General features: G+C 38.8%; 1 protein-coding gene across 1 annotated transcript in view; it reads right to left on the bottom strand.

Moving 5' to 3' along the window:
- Positions 1 to 3,714: 3,714 nt before the first annotated feature.
- TMX4 (thioredoxin related transmembrane protein 4) overlaps positions 3,715 to 20,682 on the bottom strand; it is a 42,702-nt gene continuing 25,734 nt past the window's right edge. Inside the window, exons 5-8 of the mRNA XM_030872579.2 lie at positions 18,213 to 18,258; positions 11,442 to 11,543; positions 6,763 to 6,826; positions 3,715 to 4,916 (exon numbers count right to left, since the gene is read on the bottom strand). Of these exons, the coding sequence (XP_030728439.2) occupies positions 4,552 to 4,916; positions 6,763 to 6,826; positions 11,442 to 11,543; positions 18,213 to 18,258 (577 nt within the window). The 3' untranslated portion in view covers positions 3,715 to 4,551. The remainder of the gene's footprint in view (positions 4,917 to 6,762; positions 6,827 to 11,441; positions 11,544 to 18,212; positions 18,259 to 20,682) is intronic.

The following is a 20,682-nucleotide window of genomic DNA, read 5'->3' as shown; positions in this document are numbered from 1 at the left end:
CAGTTTCTCAGAGGGGAAGGATTTGGTGGTATGGAAGTTTAACCATTTTTTTTACTACACCCCCCCCCACCATCTTTCCAAAGTGAAAAATCCAATATCCATTATTTCAGTCCCTGAGGGTGTTTAATAAAAGCATCGCCTCATGTCCTTTGTGCTTTTCCACTGCTATACTGATAGGAAGGGTCAGGTGTAGGTCAGAATCTTCTGAATGCCCTAGGAGACCATGTCGACTCACAGCGTCTTGAAGGGTTAGCAACATCCCTTGCCATCCACTCCAGCCCTGGTCACCTCCAGACCTCAGAAGAGACCTGAGGGCAGTGAGTTTCTATAGGCAACACAACAACTGTGACAAGGAGGAAGCCTTGTTTCTCTGCACTCATTCTTGGTTTCGTGAACCTTCCAGAGCAGCTAAAGGCAAGGGTTCAGGTTTCATGAAGTCAAGGAAAAGAGGGAGAAAGAAAGAGGGAAAATGAACAGACAGGATGGAGAATGGACACACGAAAATTAGTTTTTAAGGAAGTAATATTTTTCACTGCCTAGGCAAATGACTTCTGTGAAATTCTTATATGAAAAGTAATACACTGTTTTGTTTTTACTTAGTTATCACTATCATTAGGTTTCGATGCAAGTGGAAATTTACAATAAAATGAAAACAAATAGCATCAAGGATGATATACAATTCTGTGATAATGTGATTTGTAATTCAGGCAATGCCCTGCTTGAGACTCATATCCTGATTTCCCACTCCAGTTGCTACAGAAGCAAAAAATACAGAGATGAAGAAAAAAATAATTATCACTAGGCTTAAAGATTAAGACCATTCCAAGAATATAAATAATGAATTTATAATGTATTACAATACAAATAAACAGTATTTTTAGTATAAAAGCTGCATTTGCACGAAGAAGCTATTTAGTAACAAATATGATTAAAATACATCAGAAACACGTTAAAGTTGTATGAGTCACATATGTCACAGTTCACAAGAAACTTCACTGAAAATAAGCCATCTGAAGGCCACATGTCCTGGTCTGAAACTATCAAAGGCCTTTCAACCAAACTTCCTGGTTCAGGAAAGATGCTCAAAAAACTGCCCCATCTGGGTTCATCAGACTTGATGACTCCATGTTTGGTTTTCAAAACAAGCTATAAGGGATCAGAATGTAGGACTGAGGTAAACAGATACTAAACAAGAAGGAACTTTTCTATTAGCGCAAAAGATTTACATGAATACTTCCCAAGATATTATATTGAAAGAATGGGTCAACCACACATTTAGAATACTGGCAGAAATAACTTTAACACTGAGATGAAGGACATATCGAGACTACTGAGACACATTAGCAAAAGCACCAATCCTCCCCTTCTTTCTCTCACTTCATGCCAATTTAAGGTTTTATGCTAAAAGCTCAGGTACATCCTATCATTTCTACCCTTTTTTGGACTCTTTAATGTTTCCTATTCTGTAAAACAGGCTCCACTCTTAAAGGACTTGGTAATAAAAAGTCACATGCCAAGTACTTGCCTTAAAAGACACTTTTATCATCTACCCAAATTACACATACCCAAATCCTGGAGAAACACCATAGCTATCAACAAGGATATGGGCCATAAGAGAGTCAAAATTTGGCTTTCTCCACCATCAACATCAACCTGACCAAAGCTTGTTTGCTTTTTGTCACATTAGTAATTCTGCTAATAGTCAGAGAGGCCTGTGGCTAACAGGGATTGTGTTCCCAAGATCAGGCTGGGGGTGCATGCCCATGTGGTGCCAGGCCCTGTGAGCTGAATGAGCAGGCCTTGCCCCATTCATGCTTACATTTCAAAGGGAAAGAAGGAAGTGGGATTGCCTATATGTTGCTTCAGCATGAGATCTCTAAGCAAGCTGGGGTGGTCTGGCAAGAGATGAATAATAAAAGAAAGAAACTAAGGAAAATGTACCTAGAAGTTTCAGATTTTCCCTCTAATCAGTGAACAGGCACCCCATTCCCACTACTCACACATAAAGCACTGCACCCCCATTCCCAAATGAAGTTTTATTTGCCTAATTTTGATATACATAAAATACTATTCTGTAACTAAATAACTGATATTGTAATATAGGGAGGCATGACTTTTATTTTTTCAATCAAAATCATGTTTCCATGCACTTGACTTCTGTATTAAATATATTATCTAAAGGAAAAGTCTATCAATCCCATTGAAATGTTAATCTAATTTTAAATTATTTTGGGTTGATTTTTTGTTTAATTTTATATTCAGTAAGTATTGAAAATGAACCTAAAGGCTAGAAGTGGAAAGAAATTAAATTAGATGTATACATCTTTCATCAGAATATTAAAACAAAAACGAAACAGGAAAAATGGTCCCTGTAGCCAGATACTTCAACTTTTAATGGATCTGGTTCTCCAAACTGTTTTATTCCTCTTCCTCCAATTTCTTTAAGTATCGCTGAGAAAGAAAATACATGTCTCATTATATAATCAGATACTATTTGGAGCCCAACTGGGAATTGGCCTTACATTTATAAAAAGCCAAAGTAGACTTTACTTCTTCATTCCTTCTCCTTTAGTGAAATACTCCACTTAAAAAAAAAAAGATTTCAACATTGCGGGGGAGGAGGTATTGTACAGAAAAGCCAAACTATGAAACCCTTCTTTTTCCATACCCTTGAACTTGAACTCAATGATCTTTGAAAACTTTGTTTCAGCTGATTAGAAAAGAAAGAAAATCCAGTGACAGGAGGGAAGATCCAGCTCAGCTCTGATCCAGAAAGGCTTCCTGGTATCAGGGAGATGCAGCTGCCTCCCTCAGAACCATGGTGCTTTGGGTGAGGAGGTATCAGAGCCCCAGATGGTGGGAGGGGCAAGAAATGAGCACAAGTCAAGGTTTTCCCAGTCTGTCAGTTCTGTGATAGCCTCAAACTTGAGGTCGTGTTGCTGTCTGAAGAAAAAAATTATTGGCAACTCTTAATGAATGTCACCGCACTGGGGGATGAGACTGTCAGGTCACTGAGTTGGGAAGATGAAAAACAACCAACTCTAAAAACTGGATTCCGTCAGAATAAAAACTCCCTTTGTATGAGGCTTGCAACAGATTCCTTCAGCCACACCAGGGTAGAGTTTCAGAACCTCCCCTTCCTCCAGTGAGCCCAAGTTCAAAGTTAGTACAACGTAAGGGTTATTGAAACAGCCAGATAGGCATATGCTGCGTTTTTCTTTTTAAAGATGACAGAAGCTTTTTGAATTTCATAAACCTGTACTACTTATTATTCTGTCTGGACCCAAAGGGGTGTAGGATCAACTTTAGACATCTTTCATAAGCTTGGAATCTAATATTATGAATTTATTCTAAGACGCAAATCAGGTAGATGGATGGATTTTTTAAAAGACATTGGGCCCCCTGGGTACTTTTAGCAGATTGAGTATTGAGAGATTTACAGGGATAAAATTCTTTACAAGATTAAGGAAGAAGGAAACGAAACCAAATCTTTCATTTCCAGATACACACTTTCATTAATTCTTTCACCAAAAGCACATCACTGAAGGAAAACCAGAAATGGTTTTTCAGTTATTATTAAAGTGGTTCAAGAGCCAGGGAACCCCTTGAGATAGAAACAAAACAACACAGTATTCAAGTTTTCTTCATAAGACTACCTTGTACTGGCAAGACTTAGGAGACTTCTGGCTTCAAAAAGAATATTGCTAAAGGAACTTTTTGAAAAAAAAAAATGACATTTTGGCTAAAAACAACAAGAAAAATCTCTCTTGTAAAACCCCTACTTCCTTTTGAATCTCCAAAGGTTACAACATTTGAGATGCTTGGCAGTCATGGCTTCATGGGCTGTGCTTCTTGATTATCTAAACCCTTAAGGTGGAATAAACGCAGCTGATGTCAAGTAGACTGCTGTCTGAGTCCTCTCACTGAGGACAGATTGTGAAGAGTGTGAGGGGCCTGCAGGCCCATGGTGGGAAAGTTGGAAATGCTAAAGGTAAGAAATAAAACATAAGAAAGGAGATTTAGAGAGTTAGGAAGATTTCCAAGCTCTTTTCTACAATAATATCCAAGGCCCTCTCAAGTTCTATCTCTAAAAAGTACACTTGTACTATGGTACCCGACGTTTCTTACAGTTTGACAAAAATAAATATTCAATACAAGAAGAGGAAGCAAGTTATCAGCTACACCCTGAGGACGTTCATTCGCCCTGCTTTCATGTTAGGGGCCTGCAGCCCTGTCTACTGCCCATGAACAGTGCTCACGATGGCTGGGGATTGCTTCCTCTGGTCAAAACTCTGGGGCCCCAAGGAAATGAATTTGTTCTCATCACAGGTCCCAAACAGACCCTAACAGCATGTTTGTTTTTCTGTACCCTGTCATGCCTGAAAGATTCTCCTTAACATATATGAGAATAATGCCATGAGACTACATGGGCTAGAAATCATTTTTTAAGAGAAGCTTGCTCATTCAAGAAAAAATAAGGATTTGGTTTAAACTGCAGACCAGAAGGAAGCACACATATTCTTTTGGTCTGTATCCTTGGAAACACTGTCATCAGGCTGACGGTCCCTTGTCGGCATGCTGACTTCTGCGCTGTCTCACTGTGTCTTCCGCTGCCTCTGTGCCAGTTGGACAGGGCTGCTCTGGGGCATTCTCTTCAGTCCCAGCAGGTCCTTCATCCTCCTGGGCCTCCCTCAGGGGCCCCTGGTCCCGGGCATCACTCCTCTTCTCGTCCATGCCAGCAGCCGGGCTGTCCTCCTCGTCCTCCTCTGCTTCTTCCTCATAACCAAGGTCTTCTTTCTCTTCTTCATCATCTACAAGGCTGTCCTTGTTTTCTTCTTCATTTGAATCATCCTTTCCTTCCTCTGCATCCTGCAACTGTTCAGTTGTATGAGCCTCCCCTGACCTAAGATTCTGCTCTGTGGAGGGAAGAGAGGGGAACATTCTCTGAATAAACAATGGGCATTCACAAATACTGTATGTTTTCACTAGTATGTGGAATCTAAAAAAATAAAACAAATGAATATAACTAAACAGAAACAGACTCATACAGAGAACAAACCAGTGGTTACCAACAGGGAGGGGCAAGATAGGGGAAGGGGGTAAGAGGTACAAGCTACTAGGTACAAAATCAATAAGACACAGGATGTAATGTACAGCATAGGGATATAAGCAATTTTTTTTTTTTCTTTTCCAGTACGCGGGCCTCTCACAGTTGTGGCCTCTCCCGTTGCGGAGCACAGGCTCCGGACGCGCAGGCTCAGCGGCCATGGCTCGCGGGCCCAGCCGCTCCGCGGCATGTGGGATCTTCCCGGACCGGGGCACGAACCCATGTCTCCTGCATCGGCAGGCAGACTCTCAACCACTGCACCACCAGGGAAGCCCCAGCAATATTTTATAATAACTTAAAATGGAGTATAATCTATAAAAATATCAAATCTCTCTGTTGTACACCTGAAACTAATATAACATTGCACATCAACTATACTTCAATTAAAGAAAGGTCATTCAGCAATTGAGTACATTTAGCTGTGAAATGAAACAATGGGGCATATGACAGTCTTCTCCATCTTGGAACTATGTTATCACACAGGACAGATCTCTGGATGGCATCCTGGCCCCACCCATGGCCTCTCGACCTCTCTCTGGAGACTTCACTAACCATGTTGAATTTGGCACAGCCCAGGGGCATGGAGGGCAAAGGTTTCTTTGTGCTCTGTATTTTATACCGTGTAGAATGTTCAGTGACCCACTCACTGGTCATGGTGATTGGTTCAGAACTGTGACTTAAGCCAAGTCAATCAGAGTAAGTTTTTGGCCAGAGTCAGGAGCAAAAGCTTTCTCTCTTTCTACAGGGACTGCTAAGCTGATAAAATGTGAGTTGGGGCTGTTGAAAGCTACTGAATCAGCTTCATGAAGTAGAAACTATCATCCCTTGGGCTGTGCATGAAGCCAGAACATCCCTGGATTTTTCAGTTTTGTGAACTAATAAATTTTTCTTTTTTCCCCTAAGTTGTTTTAAAATGGGATTCTGTTACTTTTAAGAATTCAAAGGAACATATTTTATAATTATATATGGAAGTTTCAAAGCCTTAAAAACGTCAAGAACTAAAAAGAAATATAAGCTTATTTAGTTGAACTCCCACATAAAATTCAACAATTATGAAATCTCATAAGAGTCTTCATGGGGACTTCCCTGGCAGTCCAGTAGTTAAGACTCTGCGCTTCCGCTCCAGGGGACATGGGTTCAATCTCTGGTCGTGGAACTAAGAACCCACATGCCTCACTGCACAGCCAGCCAAAAAATAAAAAAGAGTCTTCATGCAAACAATAGGAATAAAAGCATGGAAATTCAGGGGTATTTGGTCCCAGGAACAGTGTGAAATAGTGAAAGGATTTGGGGAGATGGCTTTTAAAGGACTCAGGACAGTTACTGGCACACAGTAGACACTCAGTAAGTGTCAGTTCCCCTCCCTCCCTGCTCATTCCAGTTTCAATGAAGGAAAAGATGTCAACCGATTAATGAAGGGCAAACAATTCAAGGGAAAAAGCAATTGCCAAAATGAAATGTTCCTTAATTTAAGAGAGGAGAAAAAAAGAATTTTTGCTCAAATCTATCTAGAGAACATATTTCAAAGGAATTTGGTAATGGTGATGGTTTGGTCACCTAGCAAATCAGGGGAAAAATCCACTATCTATATGAGCATGAAAGGGCACACCACAGAATTCCAAAAATACTCTATTTCATGAATCTGTCATACTTACCAGAACCTTCAGATAAATGCCTTGGAAGTGGCAGATAGAAACATTCTGATATGACCACCAAGACCTGGAGGGAAAAAAGTGATTTCACAGTGAGTGGATAGGACATTTGTTACCAAACAACCTCAAAGTTAGGTCCTGCTTCTATAACCAGACATTCATAGACAAATATCAATACACAGCAATTGGTCAAAAGTCCTCAAAAAAAGACAAGGGTATAATTAAGAATTTTCTATTTTTCAAATGTGATATAACATAGGAAAACACTATTAACTGTAGAACAGGGGTCACAAAGTCAAATGTATACACACAGACCACTAAAAATAGATGAATCAAGCAAGTGTAAGAAAACAGACACTATCAGCCAAGTCTAAAGTGATCTTTAAAAAAGAAAACATATTCTGACAAATAAAAGTAGTCTGTACATGGGTTGTCTCTCACCAGTGGGTAACCCTGATTGTGTGGAAGAATACTTCAGGGTGTAGAATTCTTAAGAGTCCTATAAGAAATTACTACAGGGACAAACTGTGAGAAAACACTTCAGTGATGTGAACTAAATCCTATTTTAAACAGTGATTGACTGGCTTCACACCTCTGACCTTGAAAGCAGCATTGAGTCACTTGCTACTTACTATAAACATGCTGTTTCCCTTGATAAACCACAAGCTCCTAAGAGGCAGGTTCATTCTAGTCCATGTTCCAGGCCTGGATGGTGTGGGCCGTGGTGATGAAACTGACAGGATGACGTGTGAATCGGGGTCAAGTCAGCGGGAGCCCCTCGCTCTCTACGCCCTCCCCATGTCCTCCCCTACACAGTGCACAACACAGAGAAGTCAGCACAGGAGGAAGCTGCCCACTGAGAAGGGCTTCACAGTTCCTCTTTTACCTAGCTAACTCCTGGAGTTCACCTACACTTTGAACAACTGCCCAGTCTTTAAAATAGGAATAGTACTTCATAAATATGTTTTTAAGGGGCTCTAAAATTTAAAAAACCCAAAGTCATTGCCCTTTTGATTCAATTTTATAAACATCAAATGAGAACCTCACTTTATTACCATCTGTATATTCATTTATTACTTACTTAATATTTGCCTCATTAGGTTCAAGATATCATGTTAACTTCTGAGGGGAAGGGTTCAAAAAGAGAAAAAAATGGCAGTCTAATTAAGAAGCAATATGGAACAGGGGTCTCATAAAAAATGAAGAAAGCTCTTTGATAGATACTTAAGAGATACAGAGATTACAACCAGTTATGGGGGTGGGGAAGACTCTAGAATGACCACTTGAAAGGTGGCATTTAGTGTCCTGGGCATGGTCAGGAGCGGAAGGGCAGCAGCAGCTATCTGGCTCTTGTAAGCGACACCAAACTGGACCACAGGGGCTCTTGGATTCAGAGAAAGGCCTAAATGCCAGGCTGAGGAGACCCATGTGCTGGGCAATGTTCCTCCTTGGGAAGGAACAAGCTCCAAGCCATCAAATTGATTTGAACAGCAAAGAGGAAAACATCTCCATCTGAAAAGACTGAGGTTGAAAACCTATTTCTAATATGACAGTCACTTGCTTATAGTAGCTATTCACTGGACATAATGTTCTTTGTGACTTTTTTTTTTTTCCTTTTGGCTTTCTTAATACCAACTGGAGGGGAAATTTTTGGTCCTGACACATTGCAAGGGAAAGAAGAAACACCTGCCAGTGACAAATAACTGGCATTTACAACAAAGCCTGGGAGGGAGTAAGTCCCACCTGCGAGATACCTGGGCCATCTAGAGCGCTAGGTAAGGGGGCCTAGCACAGACTTATGGGACACCAGCCTCAACCTTGTCAGCTGTGTGACCCTGGGCAAGTCACTTAACTGTTCTCTCACTTGCACTTTCTCTTGAAAGGACAGGCTTGGGACTAGTCTATCACTAAGGGCTGTTTTATATCTCTAAGAGTATATAATTCCATTATACTGTCTTCCTTCCCAGAAATTGGGAGGAAAACTCTCTCATTCTATCAGTTCAGGATCTATTTTCCAGTCTCAAGAACCACTCCCTTGGGATGAGTCACTTTCTGAGCCACTAAGAATGGTACTGTTTAAAAACAGGGTCTATATAGGATTGGTGTCCTCATCTTCATCTTCCCTTCCATGGTTAGATTTTCAGGTTTCAGCTTAGCAGACAGCCAGGCATCTAAAAGAGGAGAGTAGACGGATTTGCCATCTTTCACAGGAAAGATGAAACTTTCTTCCACTAGGAACTGGTCAGCAGCATGTAGAAAAATAGTCCACCCAAGCTGCAAAATCCAGACAGTGTCCATACCTACCAACCGAAATGGAGACCAGATAACAGAGGCAAAAGATTGCTACCTGTGTTTTCCATTGCTTTTCTGCCTGTCTACAGGTTTGCTATCTTCCACCCTTCAAAGCAGAGTTGCTGATGTCAGAAAATGATGCGGCCTGAGTGATTTGATACACAGACTATGCACTTAAGGATCTTTCCCATATTGGTTTAAAATGCAAAATATATACTTGATTTCTAAAACTGAGCTCTTTGTTTACATGTGAAAAATAACATTTAGTAAAATATTTCAACCACTAGGCTCAATCAAGACAGCAAGCAAAAATCAAACTAGCAGCCTTGTTTTGACTTCCCATCTTTTAAAATTAAGGAAAAATAGGAAATGTAATAGTCAGGCTTATGGGAAACAATGACTTGATCCGGAAATCACTTCTTATGGAAAACATCCTGCCCTTTCTGGCCACTGCATAAGTTAAACTCCATAAAGACTCATAGAGGGAAGGAGACCCTCCAAGGTCACCAAGACCAAGTTTCACATAACTGCACACTGGGCCTTGCTTTCAGCCCCCAGTTAATGGCAAAGGTGACACAGAGCAATGAACTGATCACCTGCAGACCTCATTGAAGGCAAAAATTCTAGCTGTTGTGTTTCTTTTAACATGTTACAGTTGTAGAAAAGGCATTTTGAGCAGAGACATGTGTTTGCTATTTTATGGAAATGTATTAACAGAAAATGTATGAGTCTATTACTGCTTTGAAATTATTATTTCCTTAAATAACATTCTCTTCCCAACTTCTTATGAAGGAACAGTAATCTCTATCACTTAGTCACTTGAATAGTCTAGAATCAACTCTCTTCTTTCTTCACGTCAAGCCTCTAATAACCTTCCTACACTGATTATTTGACTCTAAGTTTCCAAATAACTTAGGGCTTAGGCAGGCTTGACTTCTTGGACTTACGGTCAACCTCAAAAGTAAAATTCTAAAACTCTTTATGTGAGAAGAGTTTTCAGTGATCTTCCAATAGGCCCACACTCAAACTACATACCCCATAATTCCATCTCAGAATCACCCAGGATCTCATACTGTTCCCCCTACAGAAGCCTCACACTCATGCAGCTCCAGAGTAGACGGTAGATGGGAGAAGCACATTTATATCCAAAGTCAAAGTTATATCCAAAGTCAAATCATTTTAGGCCAGAGCATTAGGGAAATGTTAGTTAGCAGTAAGACTAATGCAGCAGAATGGAACATACCTAGGACCTAATGAATGACATATCTAAGTTCTATCCCCACCCATGAAGTTAACATCAGCAATCAAATGACAAATATAAACCATAATACGAAGTAAGCATGTTCATGGCAAAATAAAATCGAGCTTCCTTGGCTTCTTGGAATATGACTTTGTAGTACCAAGTTGTGACTTGCTATAAAGGCGACTGCTAACATTTTAAGCTTATTTTTTAAAAGACCTTGCAAAAGAGCTGAAATACATTACAAAATGTAAGGATAGACTTTAAGACAATCTTACCTAAAGGGCTGTCCTTTTCATACAAATTTTTAGTGATCATCAATTATTCCTATCATACAGTGTTTAAGGGCTATGTGATTAGTATATAGTATAGTAACTTTTACGAACTTCTTAGACTTTAAAGCCCAAACTGATCAAGTGTAGGTAAAGAGAAAGATTTCAAAAATATATACAACCAAGAGTAAAACACGCCCAAACATTTATAGTTGCCTATATAGTTAAGTAAATAAATGTATTATTCCAACACTTACCTAACTCTAGGGAGAAAATACACACATACCTAATGGATAGTAATTTTCATATCCAAAGAAGACATAGTGATGTGGTTTGCATCTTATTTTTTCACATAATAATGATTGTGTTTTTTATCCACATTATCTTACACACTCCACCTGGGGAAAACTGCAGTGTATGTATAAGCAGCTGGTGAGTTTAGAGGTTCAATTTGAGTATACGAACAGGAAAGATCATCTTGTTCACCCAAGGAACAAATTCACAGCTTTGGTCTTATCATCACAATGTTCTAATCAAGTAGGCAATTTGTGAATTCACAGCTGACTCAGTTGTCTTGGAAACTGACTATGAATTCGAGTAAGTCTCTATTTCTTTCTTCATTACTGCCTATATTTTGGGTAGCACACGACTTCAGAATATTTAAGAGAGAGGATTAGGCAATAATAATTTAATGAATTTTCCAGTATTTCTCAAATTTCCATTGAAAGCAGTATCAAAAAAGCAAATATTATTTAACTGCTTAGATTACACGCAAAATGATGTTTGTTTATGAGCTTTTTCTTTCTTGGCTGCTTTCCAGTTTTGCATGAAACCAACTGGCTTTAAAGACAAGAAAAAAGATTGGCATTATCTCTTACCAGACCCATGAAAAGGCCAAAAATCAAGGTGGCTATGATGAAAAAGACGTAAGAACACCAAGCAGGAACTCCAAGGGTCACTGTGAAATAGTTGTGAAGATGCTGTAATCAGAAGAAAAAAGTAAAAAAAATATATTTATAATGAGGACTAAGAATGTCTGAATCTCCCTCTTTATCTATAACTCAAGTCTGCAAATTGTTTCTACTTATATGAGCCCCCACAAAGGTCGTCCAGCAGTTTATGCATCTATATGATTCTTCAAGAACAAGTCAAATTTTACAACATTGAGAATCTGAGAGTAATAATCAAGGTCATATGTAGTAAAAGTTATACTTCCTTAAAGTTCATGATCAAATAGAACTCTGGTAGAATTGGTTATCTAGTCCCTTCTTCCATCCTGAGATTTTTTTTGTCACTCTGCCCTAATAATTTATAACCTTAATTTTTACTCATAATATGGCATCCATAAAAAATTAAACTTCTTGGGCCTTTACCAATTTTTAAGTAGAACTAAATTACTACTTACGGAACATCAACCATTTAAAATGTCTCTGTGCTTCCTTTTCTAATCAGACTCTTATTATTGCTCTACCCTCACTCATCCTTAACAACTTTCCTAATCACCATAAAACCTGAATGTAATAATAGAAGAAATTTTCCAGTTAATTCATTATGAACAAATAAGATTTCATCGGTCTTCAAATAGAGTGCACATCCCTTCTTGTTTACTGTCCCCTGGGACTCTATTTGATGCCAAACACTAAAAAATAAGTGAGGAGATACAATCTTAGCTAGAAATTATTTACATGCTAAATCATACAGGAATTACAGATATGAGCCTGCCAGTCTGGAGTCAAAGCACATTTATATATGGACTTGCAAGAGCCATGCTGCCTCATGATGGCTTTGTGATAATCTATTTTAGGCTCTTACAGCTTTAAAAACATTCACTAAAAAACCAATAGTTTTATGATTTTGTTATGTCTATAGATAGTTTTATCTATAAAATTACTGGGCACAGGATGAAATGGCTCCAAGCTAACTGCCACCAGCAAGCAGATATAATGACTGAATGACTTGCCTAGAACTGATAAGGTTGATGAAAATGAGGCCAAGATTCTATTTTAATATTTCTCAAAACCTAAGTTACTCGACTACCTCCCATTGGTTTCTCAGTTTATAACTGTCAATACAATTAAATAATATATTTTATTCTGGCTTAATTCAGAATAATAAACAAAAAAGCTTGTTAACTGATCTAGAATAATCTGAGATCTCTTCTCTCCAATTTTTTACTCAGCAGTAGAGATATATCTAAAGACTCATCAAGTTTTTAAATACACATAATCAGTGTTCAATAAATATTTATTGAATAAGAAAAAGATACTAGCAAATCCTTAAACTATTCATAAGAAATGCAAACAACTCTTGATTTGAAAAACTGTCATCTGTCCTCTGCTGATGGCACTGGTCGTCACTCTGTCTTCAGCCAGGGCAATTATTTATTAAGAATAATCTAGGGCTTCCCTGGTGGCGCAGTGGTTGAGAGTCCACCTGACGACACAGGGGACACGGGTTCGTGCCCCGGTCCGGGAAGATCCTACATGCCGCGGAGCGGCTAGGCCCGTGAGCCATGGCCACTGAGCCTGCACGTCCGGAGCCTGTGCTCCGCAACGGGAGAGGCCACAACAGTGAGAGGCCTGCGTACTGAAAAAAAAAAAAAAAAAAAGAATAATCTAGTATTCTGCAGCCCAAGTAGGCAAAAGAGGTATTTGGGATACAAAAGGTTGTTTCATTCAAATTCCGTTCAATGGAAGTTTTAAGATGCATTGCACAGTTCTCTACTTTAGGAAATTTTGTATATTGAACATAGTTTATTTATGCTTTTCTTGATTATTCAATGTCATCATCAAGATTAAACTGTGAAATGTGCCAAAGAATTAGAAGACATGGAAAGCCAGTATTCCTTTGTGCTGACCCATGGATGTATGAATTCTGGAACTTGCTTTATAAGTAATATCTGCCCATATAGTTGGAATGAATAACAGCATCCAGTTATAAGTCCTTCTGGACAGTGTCTTGTGCCCTTTTGCAAAATAAATGATTTAAGAAACCCTCAAGAAATTTTCTAAGTTATTTTCTAGGATTCAATAAATTGTGTGCCTTTGAATCACTGCATTCTGAGACAGTCTTAGTGCTTTCAAAAACATCCTCTTATTATAATAGGTTCCACTTCAATTTTCTTGTATCAACTCACTCTTTAAAGGATTTATTTGAGCTTCTTAGAGAAACTCTGCCATCTTGTGGTCTTTTTAGGTGATTATTACTAAAGCCTCATTAATCAAGTTGTGCTCTCACAACTGTAGCCACAAATCTTTACCTGTTTACTTTGTCTGAGTCCACGATGGTTTCAGAGTACCTTTAAGAGTATTAGGGTTCCTGGTACTAGGCACTTGAAGTTTTGCTGTATATATGTTTCCAAATAATAACTGATTAAAACTGATCTGGTTCAATTTTAGATTTCTGTGTTTCCTTTCGTTGCCAGGTAAAGTAACAGTTTTCACTTGTGGAAAATACTGACCTAGTTCAATATTATATATGCTCATTACAAGGAAGCATCCTGTTGTTTACTTATGCACGAAAATGTCGCCTGCTTGGCCCAATACCTTATACTTTTGCAATAGGTGACTGAATTAGAGTTAAGTTTTGGCTACATACATTTTGGCTACATACATTTGAACGAGAGAACTAAATGCAGAATAAATGAGAAGAATATTCCAACCAGTGGTCAGATGGATTTAAGGAATGGAGCCAGGCCAAGGTGTCCAGGGGTCAGAGGTGGAGCCTCCCCTCCCCAGGGAGGCCAGCAAGCCCTCTGGGATCTGAACTACTGCAGGTCAGGTTAAATCCCGCCCAAGGGCACCACTCATCCAGCCCAGCGTCGCAGAGTCTCATTCAGAGCTGGGCTGGCCCCAAGGGACAGAGAGCCTTTTGAATTTAAATCCCATCTGCATCCCAGGATATACCCTGAGGAGTTTGGGAATGATCCTTAAACCCCTTTCAGACACAGATTAGAATCCTCAAAATATCCTCCCTGTGTGGGAGTAGCTCAGAAAGCCTTCTCCAGTGATCACCAAGGGCTCACTTCCCCTTCTATGTTCTACCCTCTCAACACCTCCAACAAGACACAAATCTGCAGCCTCTTGTAGGCTCGAGGGGAGGTGACTTGTGGATGGGCACCATCTCACTGTAATATGGTTCCAGATATTTTTACAAACAACAAAAAATCCAAAAACAGTAAGAGAAGAGACACCACCATCTAAAACAGAGGGGGATGTTTTAGAGTTTTAAAATTCACTCTGGTTATTCTCCAGTCTAAACATTCATGGCCTTTAATTCTCATCATGAGATAACTGATAAATCATTAAATCTTCTCCATCACACAGCGTGTCCAATAAGTTACCTTATTGTAACTAAAATTTGCCATATGCCTGCATATTTTCATAACAACAGTAACACTGAGGAGAGGTATTAACTTACATCCTGTATTAGCTCAGTAAGCAGCACAAATTCAACAAATAAAGTAATGCTTAAATACATTCAAATGCTAAACCTAGTTAACAAAAGTACACATTGTACAACTGTCATAAAACCCTATTTCAATCCTATCAACCGTGGTTAAAAAATAAGTGAAAAAAGATAAAGTATTCCTTGTTGACTAATCAGTGGAAAAAGTAAAATAATGATGACAATGATGAATAATGAATAAAAGTAACAAAAAACAGTTCTCAAGTACATGATAGGCACCAGGTTCTATGCTAAGCACAGAACAACTGTCTATGGCAGGGAAAACAAATGGGTTGGGAAACATACAGTGGGTGGACTAGCAACCCATCCATGGGACACTGCTGCTGAGAAAAGACTGACTCCTATCTGTCTATGCATCCACAAAAATCTCAGTATGGTAAGAGACTGTGGATTGGCATCAACAATCTTGCCTCACTGGCATTAGCCCCTCTGCGTCTTTCTTTCTTCCCTGTTTTTACCTTCTTCCTCAGAGTCTTTACACTCTTTTAGTTCCAGTGCTGTGTTTCTTCTGTTCACTGTTAATACAGTTGCACTACAGTTTTATATTATCTAGACTTGAGTTAAAAACAGATTATGTTCCCCACAATTACATACTCAACATTGATGTGAGGATCTTGGGCACAGGAGAAGAACCAGCTAAATAAGCTAACTGAGCAGCCAGGTGGTCAGCTAGGAGAACGGGCTTAAGTATCAGCAGTTCTGTAAGGACAAGGCAAACTATAGCTAGAGGTTGCAGTGGGAATCAGAGACTGATGCATAGCCAAGGACTGGGTCACACCAGGCCAGAGATCATACCCTCTGAATAAGAGGACAAGGGCTGAATTCTGAAAACACAAGTGGTGAGAGCCCTTCCCAGAGATTTGATGAAAGGCTGGGGACTTGTTTCTAAGAATAAAAGAAATTACAAAAGTTTGTCAAGAGGCTTGAGGAAACCAGATGCTGATACAGAGAGTAATACCAGATTTCTATTATAGATATTTAAGGTAATGTGTACACATATGAGGAGACTAAAATAACCTACAAACCTACCATCTATATTCTTTTAGTCATGTACATCCCCACCCCGCCCCCCACCACACATACACACACAATCTACAATCAGGGCAAATGTATTAGTGACCCCAATAAATATAAATGGACTAACTTTATCAGTGAAAAGAATTACTTCTTGCTATATGCTTTTAAAAAGATTTACTTAAAACATAACAACAAAAAGGTTGAAAGTAGAAAAAAATATCCCAGGTATACACTAACCAGAGAGAAAAAATATGGTATTAATATTAGACAAAATGACCTAATAGAATGTAAAATGCAATTGCTGTTTGTCAAATTCTACAGTTTATCTTATAAAATTGTATTTTTTGTTCTTTTAAAAAATATCTGGAAAGTCTGAACATATGTATATATAAAATATATAAATATCATATATACTTTACTTCTCAGTCCTAATAAGAACATCTTAATTGGTTATTCAGAGATGGATCATATTCTATTCTCCAAATGGCCTTTTCTCTTAAGTCCAATGCATCCACACAGAATCCATCCATGCTGCCCAAGGCTGTGCACTGTGCCTACAAAGATAAAACATCAACTCCTGGCCTTGATGTGCTCCAAATGCCACACATCGTAATCATTTGCATGACATGATGAAAAACTGCAACTCCTTGTTTATCAGTCAAGCTATAAGAGGTCTGAGCAATCATTTATTTTCCCTGGTACTATCTTTGAAAATAAAACTACTCTTTAACAATGTGTGAAGGTCACAATCAGCTTCCATCTAAGCTCTTCTTAACCCTCAGAACAAATTCATCTCTTGACCTGCAGTTATAATAGATTCTGTGCTAAGATCTGGATGATGATTCCTCACACTTATTAATTAATCCTCTTGGATTAGACATTATATAGCTATAAGGTTTTCAGATAGCTATCAGAATATATGACTCCATCAACCTTTATTGTCAAAATACTGCAATAGGCTGAATCCCTTACTCTCAGTTCCTGGTTTGTAATTCATAATTCTCAACCTTTGAATAAACTTCTTGCCAATATTACGAAAATATCAGAAGAAAACCATATGAAACTCAAACTATCTGAAAAGGGAAAAACGTTAGTTATTGTTTAATATGATAAACAAATGTCAAAAAAAACAGTTAACAAATCTTAACCAAAAAAAGACTGAATCTAAGTTACCAATTTGCTTTCTGTTTTAAAAATTAAACAAAAAAAACCCTAAAGTAGGTATCTCACAAGGCAGGAAATATAACACAAGAGAAACTAGGACACAAAAATTTGTTCTTAAATTTCCCTAAACATACAGTAAATGCATGAAAAACAGAGAGTCTTCATGAGCTCCCTGAATATTAAGTTCCAAATATGATGCATGACCTATAATCATAGCTTAGAAAAGACAAATATAGGGAGGGACTCACTTCTAAAGATCTTTTGAAATACTTTAAGGATATATATTTAATTTCACAGCAATTTTGTCAAATCTGGTAGGATTTATTAGTTCACCCTACATGTAAAGAGGAGCAAAAGCTTATGTGATACATTCAAGATTATGTAACAGTTCAACATTTTAACCTAAATAAGTTCTAAGCCACTGAAAGGACTCAGTGAAATGATACAATCACACATATCAGGGGCTCTCTTCCTTAAAGGGCCACATCATAAATATTTTAGGCTTGTGGGCCATATGATCTCCATCACAACTACTCATCTCTACCACTGTAGTGTGAAAGCAGTCACAGAATACAAGTAATAAGTGCATGTGACTGTGTTCCAACAAAATTTTATTTACCAAAAAGGGTGGCCCGGCCCACACACAAGTTGGCTGATCCCTGACAAATATTTGATCTGTAGGGAGATTACAACAACGGGAAAATAAGATGAAGAGAAACCACATAAGCCCTTTCAGCTTTGTTAAAAGGATTCATTACCGATCTAAGAAAATATGACTTTGACACAGTAGTTACAGGTCTCTGTCCAATTTATGTCCTTAGAAGGGCACAAAGACACACTTCCACTGTGACCCCATGTAAGAGTAGTTCTGTGATTTAAAAAGAAAATGGAAATTATAAAACCATTTATAAGTGTTTATTTTCCAATTATTTAGACGCTACCGTTTCACTCTTAAAAAAAAACCCTCTGCCAATATAATAATAAAGGGCATATTTACTCACCCATATCTTGCCAGAGATGCTAAAAAGACCAGCCATTCCAGACATCCTAAAAAAATAAAGAGAAGGAGAACCACTGGTGATGTATGGTATTAAAAAACAAACAAACAAACACAAGATTCAAGTCACAAGGACTACTCCTCCACTTCTTGCAATACATTGTCCTCTCTCCTGGATTCATTTCCATCCTTATAGAGCTTAGACCCCATGGTCACCATCTGAATTACTCTGCTCTAAATACAGTCAAGTCCCTGATCCTTTCTCCCTGCATGGTGCATGCCTGGCGAAATCCCTAACCCTGAGCAGCTGAATGTCTCTGGGGAAAAAATCACGATCTCCCCTTACAGTCACAAACCTCAGCGAGCACTCAATACGGCCCAGTCCCACTGTTATCTTTTAGGCTCTTACCTGAGAGCCTATCATATCCTTTTCTCTCCCTTCAAACTTTACACACCCTCCCCTCCCCATGCACTCTCAGCTAACAAACACTGCTTGTCTGTCACTGTGAAACCAGAGCCATTATGTGATCTCTCTTATCTTCCCAGCAGCAAATCTGAGCCTGGTGTACAACTGCATCCACCTTCTCCTATTGCAACAGAGAAAGTCTACCTGCCTGAGCACAGTCCAAACCCTCCACTCGTGCCTTGCACCCCATCCCTTCTGTCTTGCTAATGACTTGGTTTTTCCTGTCATCCCATTTCTTGCATCAGCAATTTCTCCCTCTCTGCTGGATCATTTTCATCTGCACGAAAACATGTTCTACCCTCTCTCATCTTTTGAAAAGAGCATCACTGGACCTCAGACGGCCCTCCAGCTCAGCTTCACAAACTTCTCCAAAGAGAAGCCTATACTTGCTGCTGCTTCTTCCTCACCGTATCTTTAACCCATTCAAATCTGGCTTCCATCACTACTGCACTATCACTCCTTGTCAAGGCCACAATGACATCGCATTGCTTCACTCAATGTCTCTATCTCAGACTTGATCTCTCTTAACCCCTTGGTAACATGGGACACGAGTGACTATTCCCTCCTTCTTGAGCATCTTTTACTTGGCTTCTAGGAAACTGTGTACCCTCACCTGTCCTCCTGCCTCACCGGTACTCATTTTCAATTTCCTTTTGCTGACTCCTTCTCTATCCAACTTCTTAACTTTGGAGTGTCCTGTGGCTCAGGCCCAAGCACTTTTCTTTTTCTCTCTCTCTAGGTGATCCCCTTCCTTTTAAAACTTTAAATACCATCTATATGCCTTGTATTTGTGTTCCTGAATTCTCCATGGAGACCCAGCTCCATGCATCCAACTTGGCAGCTCTACAAAGAAGTCTGCATCTCAAACTTTCCATGTCCAACCCTGAACCCTTGATTTTCTCTTGCTCAAATCAGTAACTGGTACCAAGACCATCAAATTCTCAAACCAGAAACCAAGGAGTTGTGTGTGTGTGTGTGTGTGTGTGTGTGTGTGTGTGTGTGTGTGTATGAATCTTCCCTCTCCTTCACCTGAGCAAAGTCTACCTTTAAAACATATTTTATTTTATTTTTAATAGTAAAACAATTATTAAAACATTTTACAACTACATTTACATCATATAAAAATTTAAATTTCATTTAAAAGTATCAATTATAGTGGTGTTGGATTCACATTAGCAATCACTACATGATCAAAGAGAGTGCTTTCCTTTGCTTTATTACACAGTTATTTCTATTGAGTTAACTACTCAAGTTTCAGACTGCTTTATTTTTTTTCTCCAGGTATACTCCTTTCTTTAGGGCTCCTAAAGCTTCAAACAATTGTTCCTTCCTATCTTTAAACTCAGTCCTGTCTCAGTTTAATTCAACATCTATTAGCAGACATTGATTTCAATCTTATTCTTCTTAGCTATTATTATGACATACAGGGAAACAAAAGAAGCATCAAAGCTTAACATTTGCCAAGTGTTTTTTATTTATTAGGGGCCATGATTAGCACTGAATCTCAGTCTTCAGGGAAGAGCTGGGAAAGTGAAAACTATGATCTCATCTTCCATTTAGAGACTAAAAAGCCTGCTGTAAGTGGGCTCTGAATGATGCTAAGTTTAATCACTTGGTTAACCAGTGATTGAGACAGACCTCTCCAGTGGAAATGCAGTTTTCCCTTGGTAATGGGTAGGTCATTTGTGGGGTGATATGTTGGCACCATACAAATACCCATTACCCCACAATCTTCTGCCCAAGAGTTTTACAAGTATTGATGACAATGGCCCTGGTTGGCCATCATGTTACTTTCATGCATCCACTCCACACGATTCCTATAACATTTAATAAACTGTAATATTATACTTATGTTCGGTATTCGGAAGGCATCTGAAGTTGTATGGCACTTAATTTAAAAGGCTTTAAAGGTCTGTTCAGCAGTCACTTGTTAACAGCAGAACTATAATTTTATTAGCACCAGCTTCTAAGTCTGTAGTGGTTCCCAACTTTGGCTGCTCCACAGGAA

This window comes from Globicephala melas, chromosome 15, assembly GCF_963455315.2.
Source record: "Globicephala melas chromosome 15, mGloMel1.2, whole genome shotgun sequence".
Lineage (NCBI taxonomy): Eukaryota > Metazoa > Chordata > Mammalia > Artiodactyla > Delphinidae > Globicephala > Globicephala melas.
This window is presented reverse-complemented; position numbering and strand designations above follow the sequence as displayed.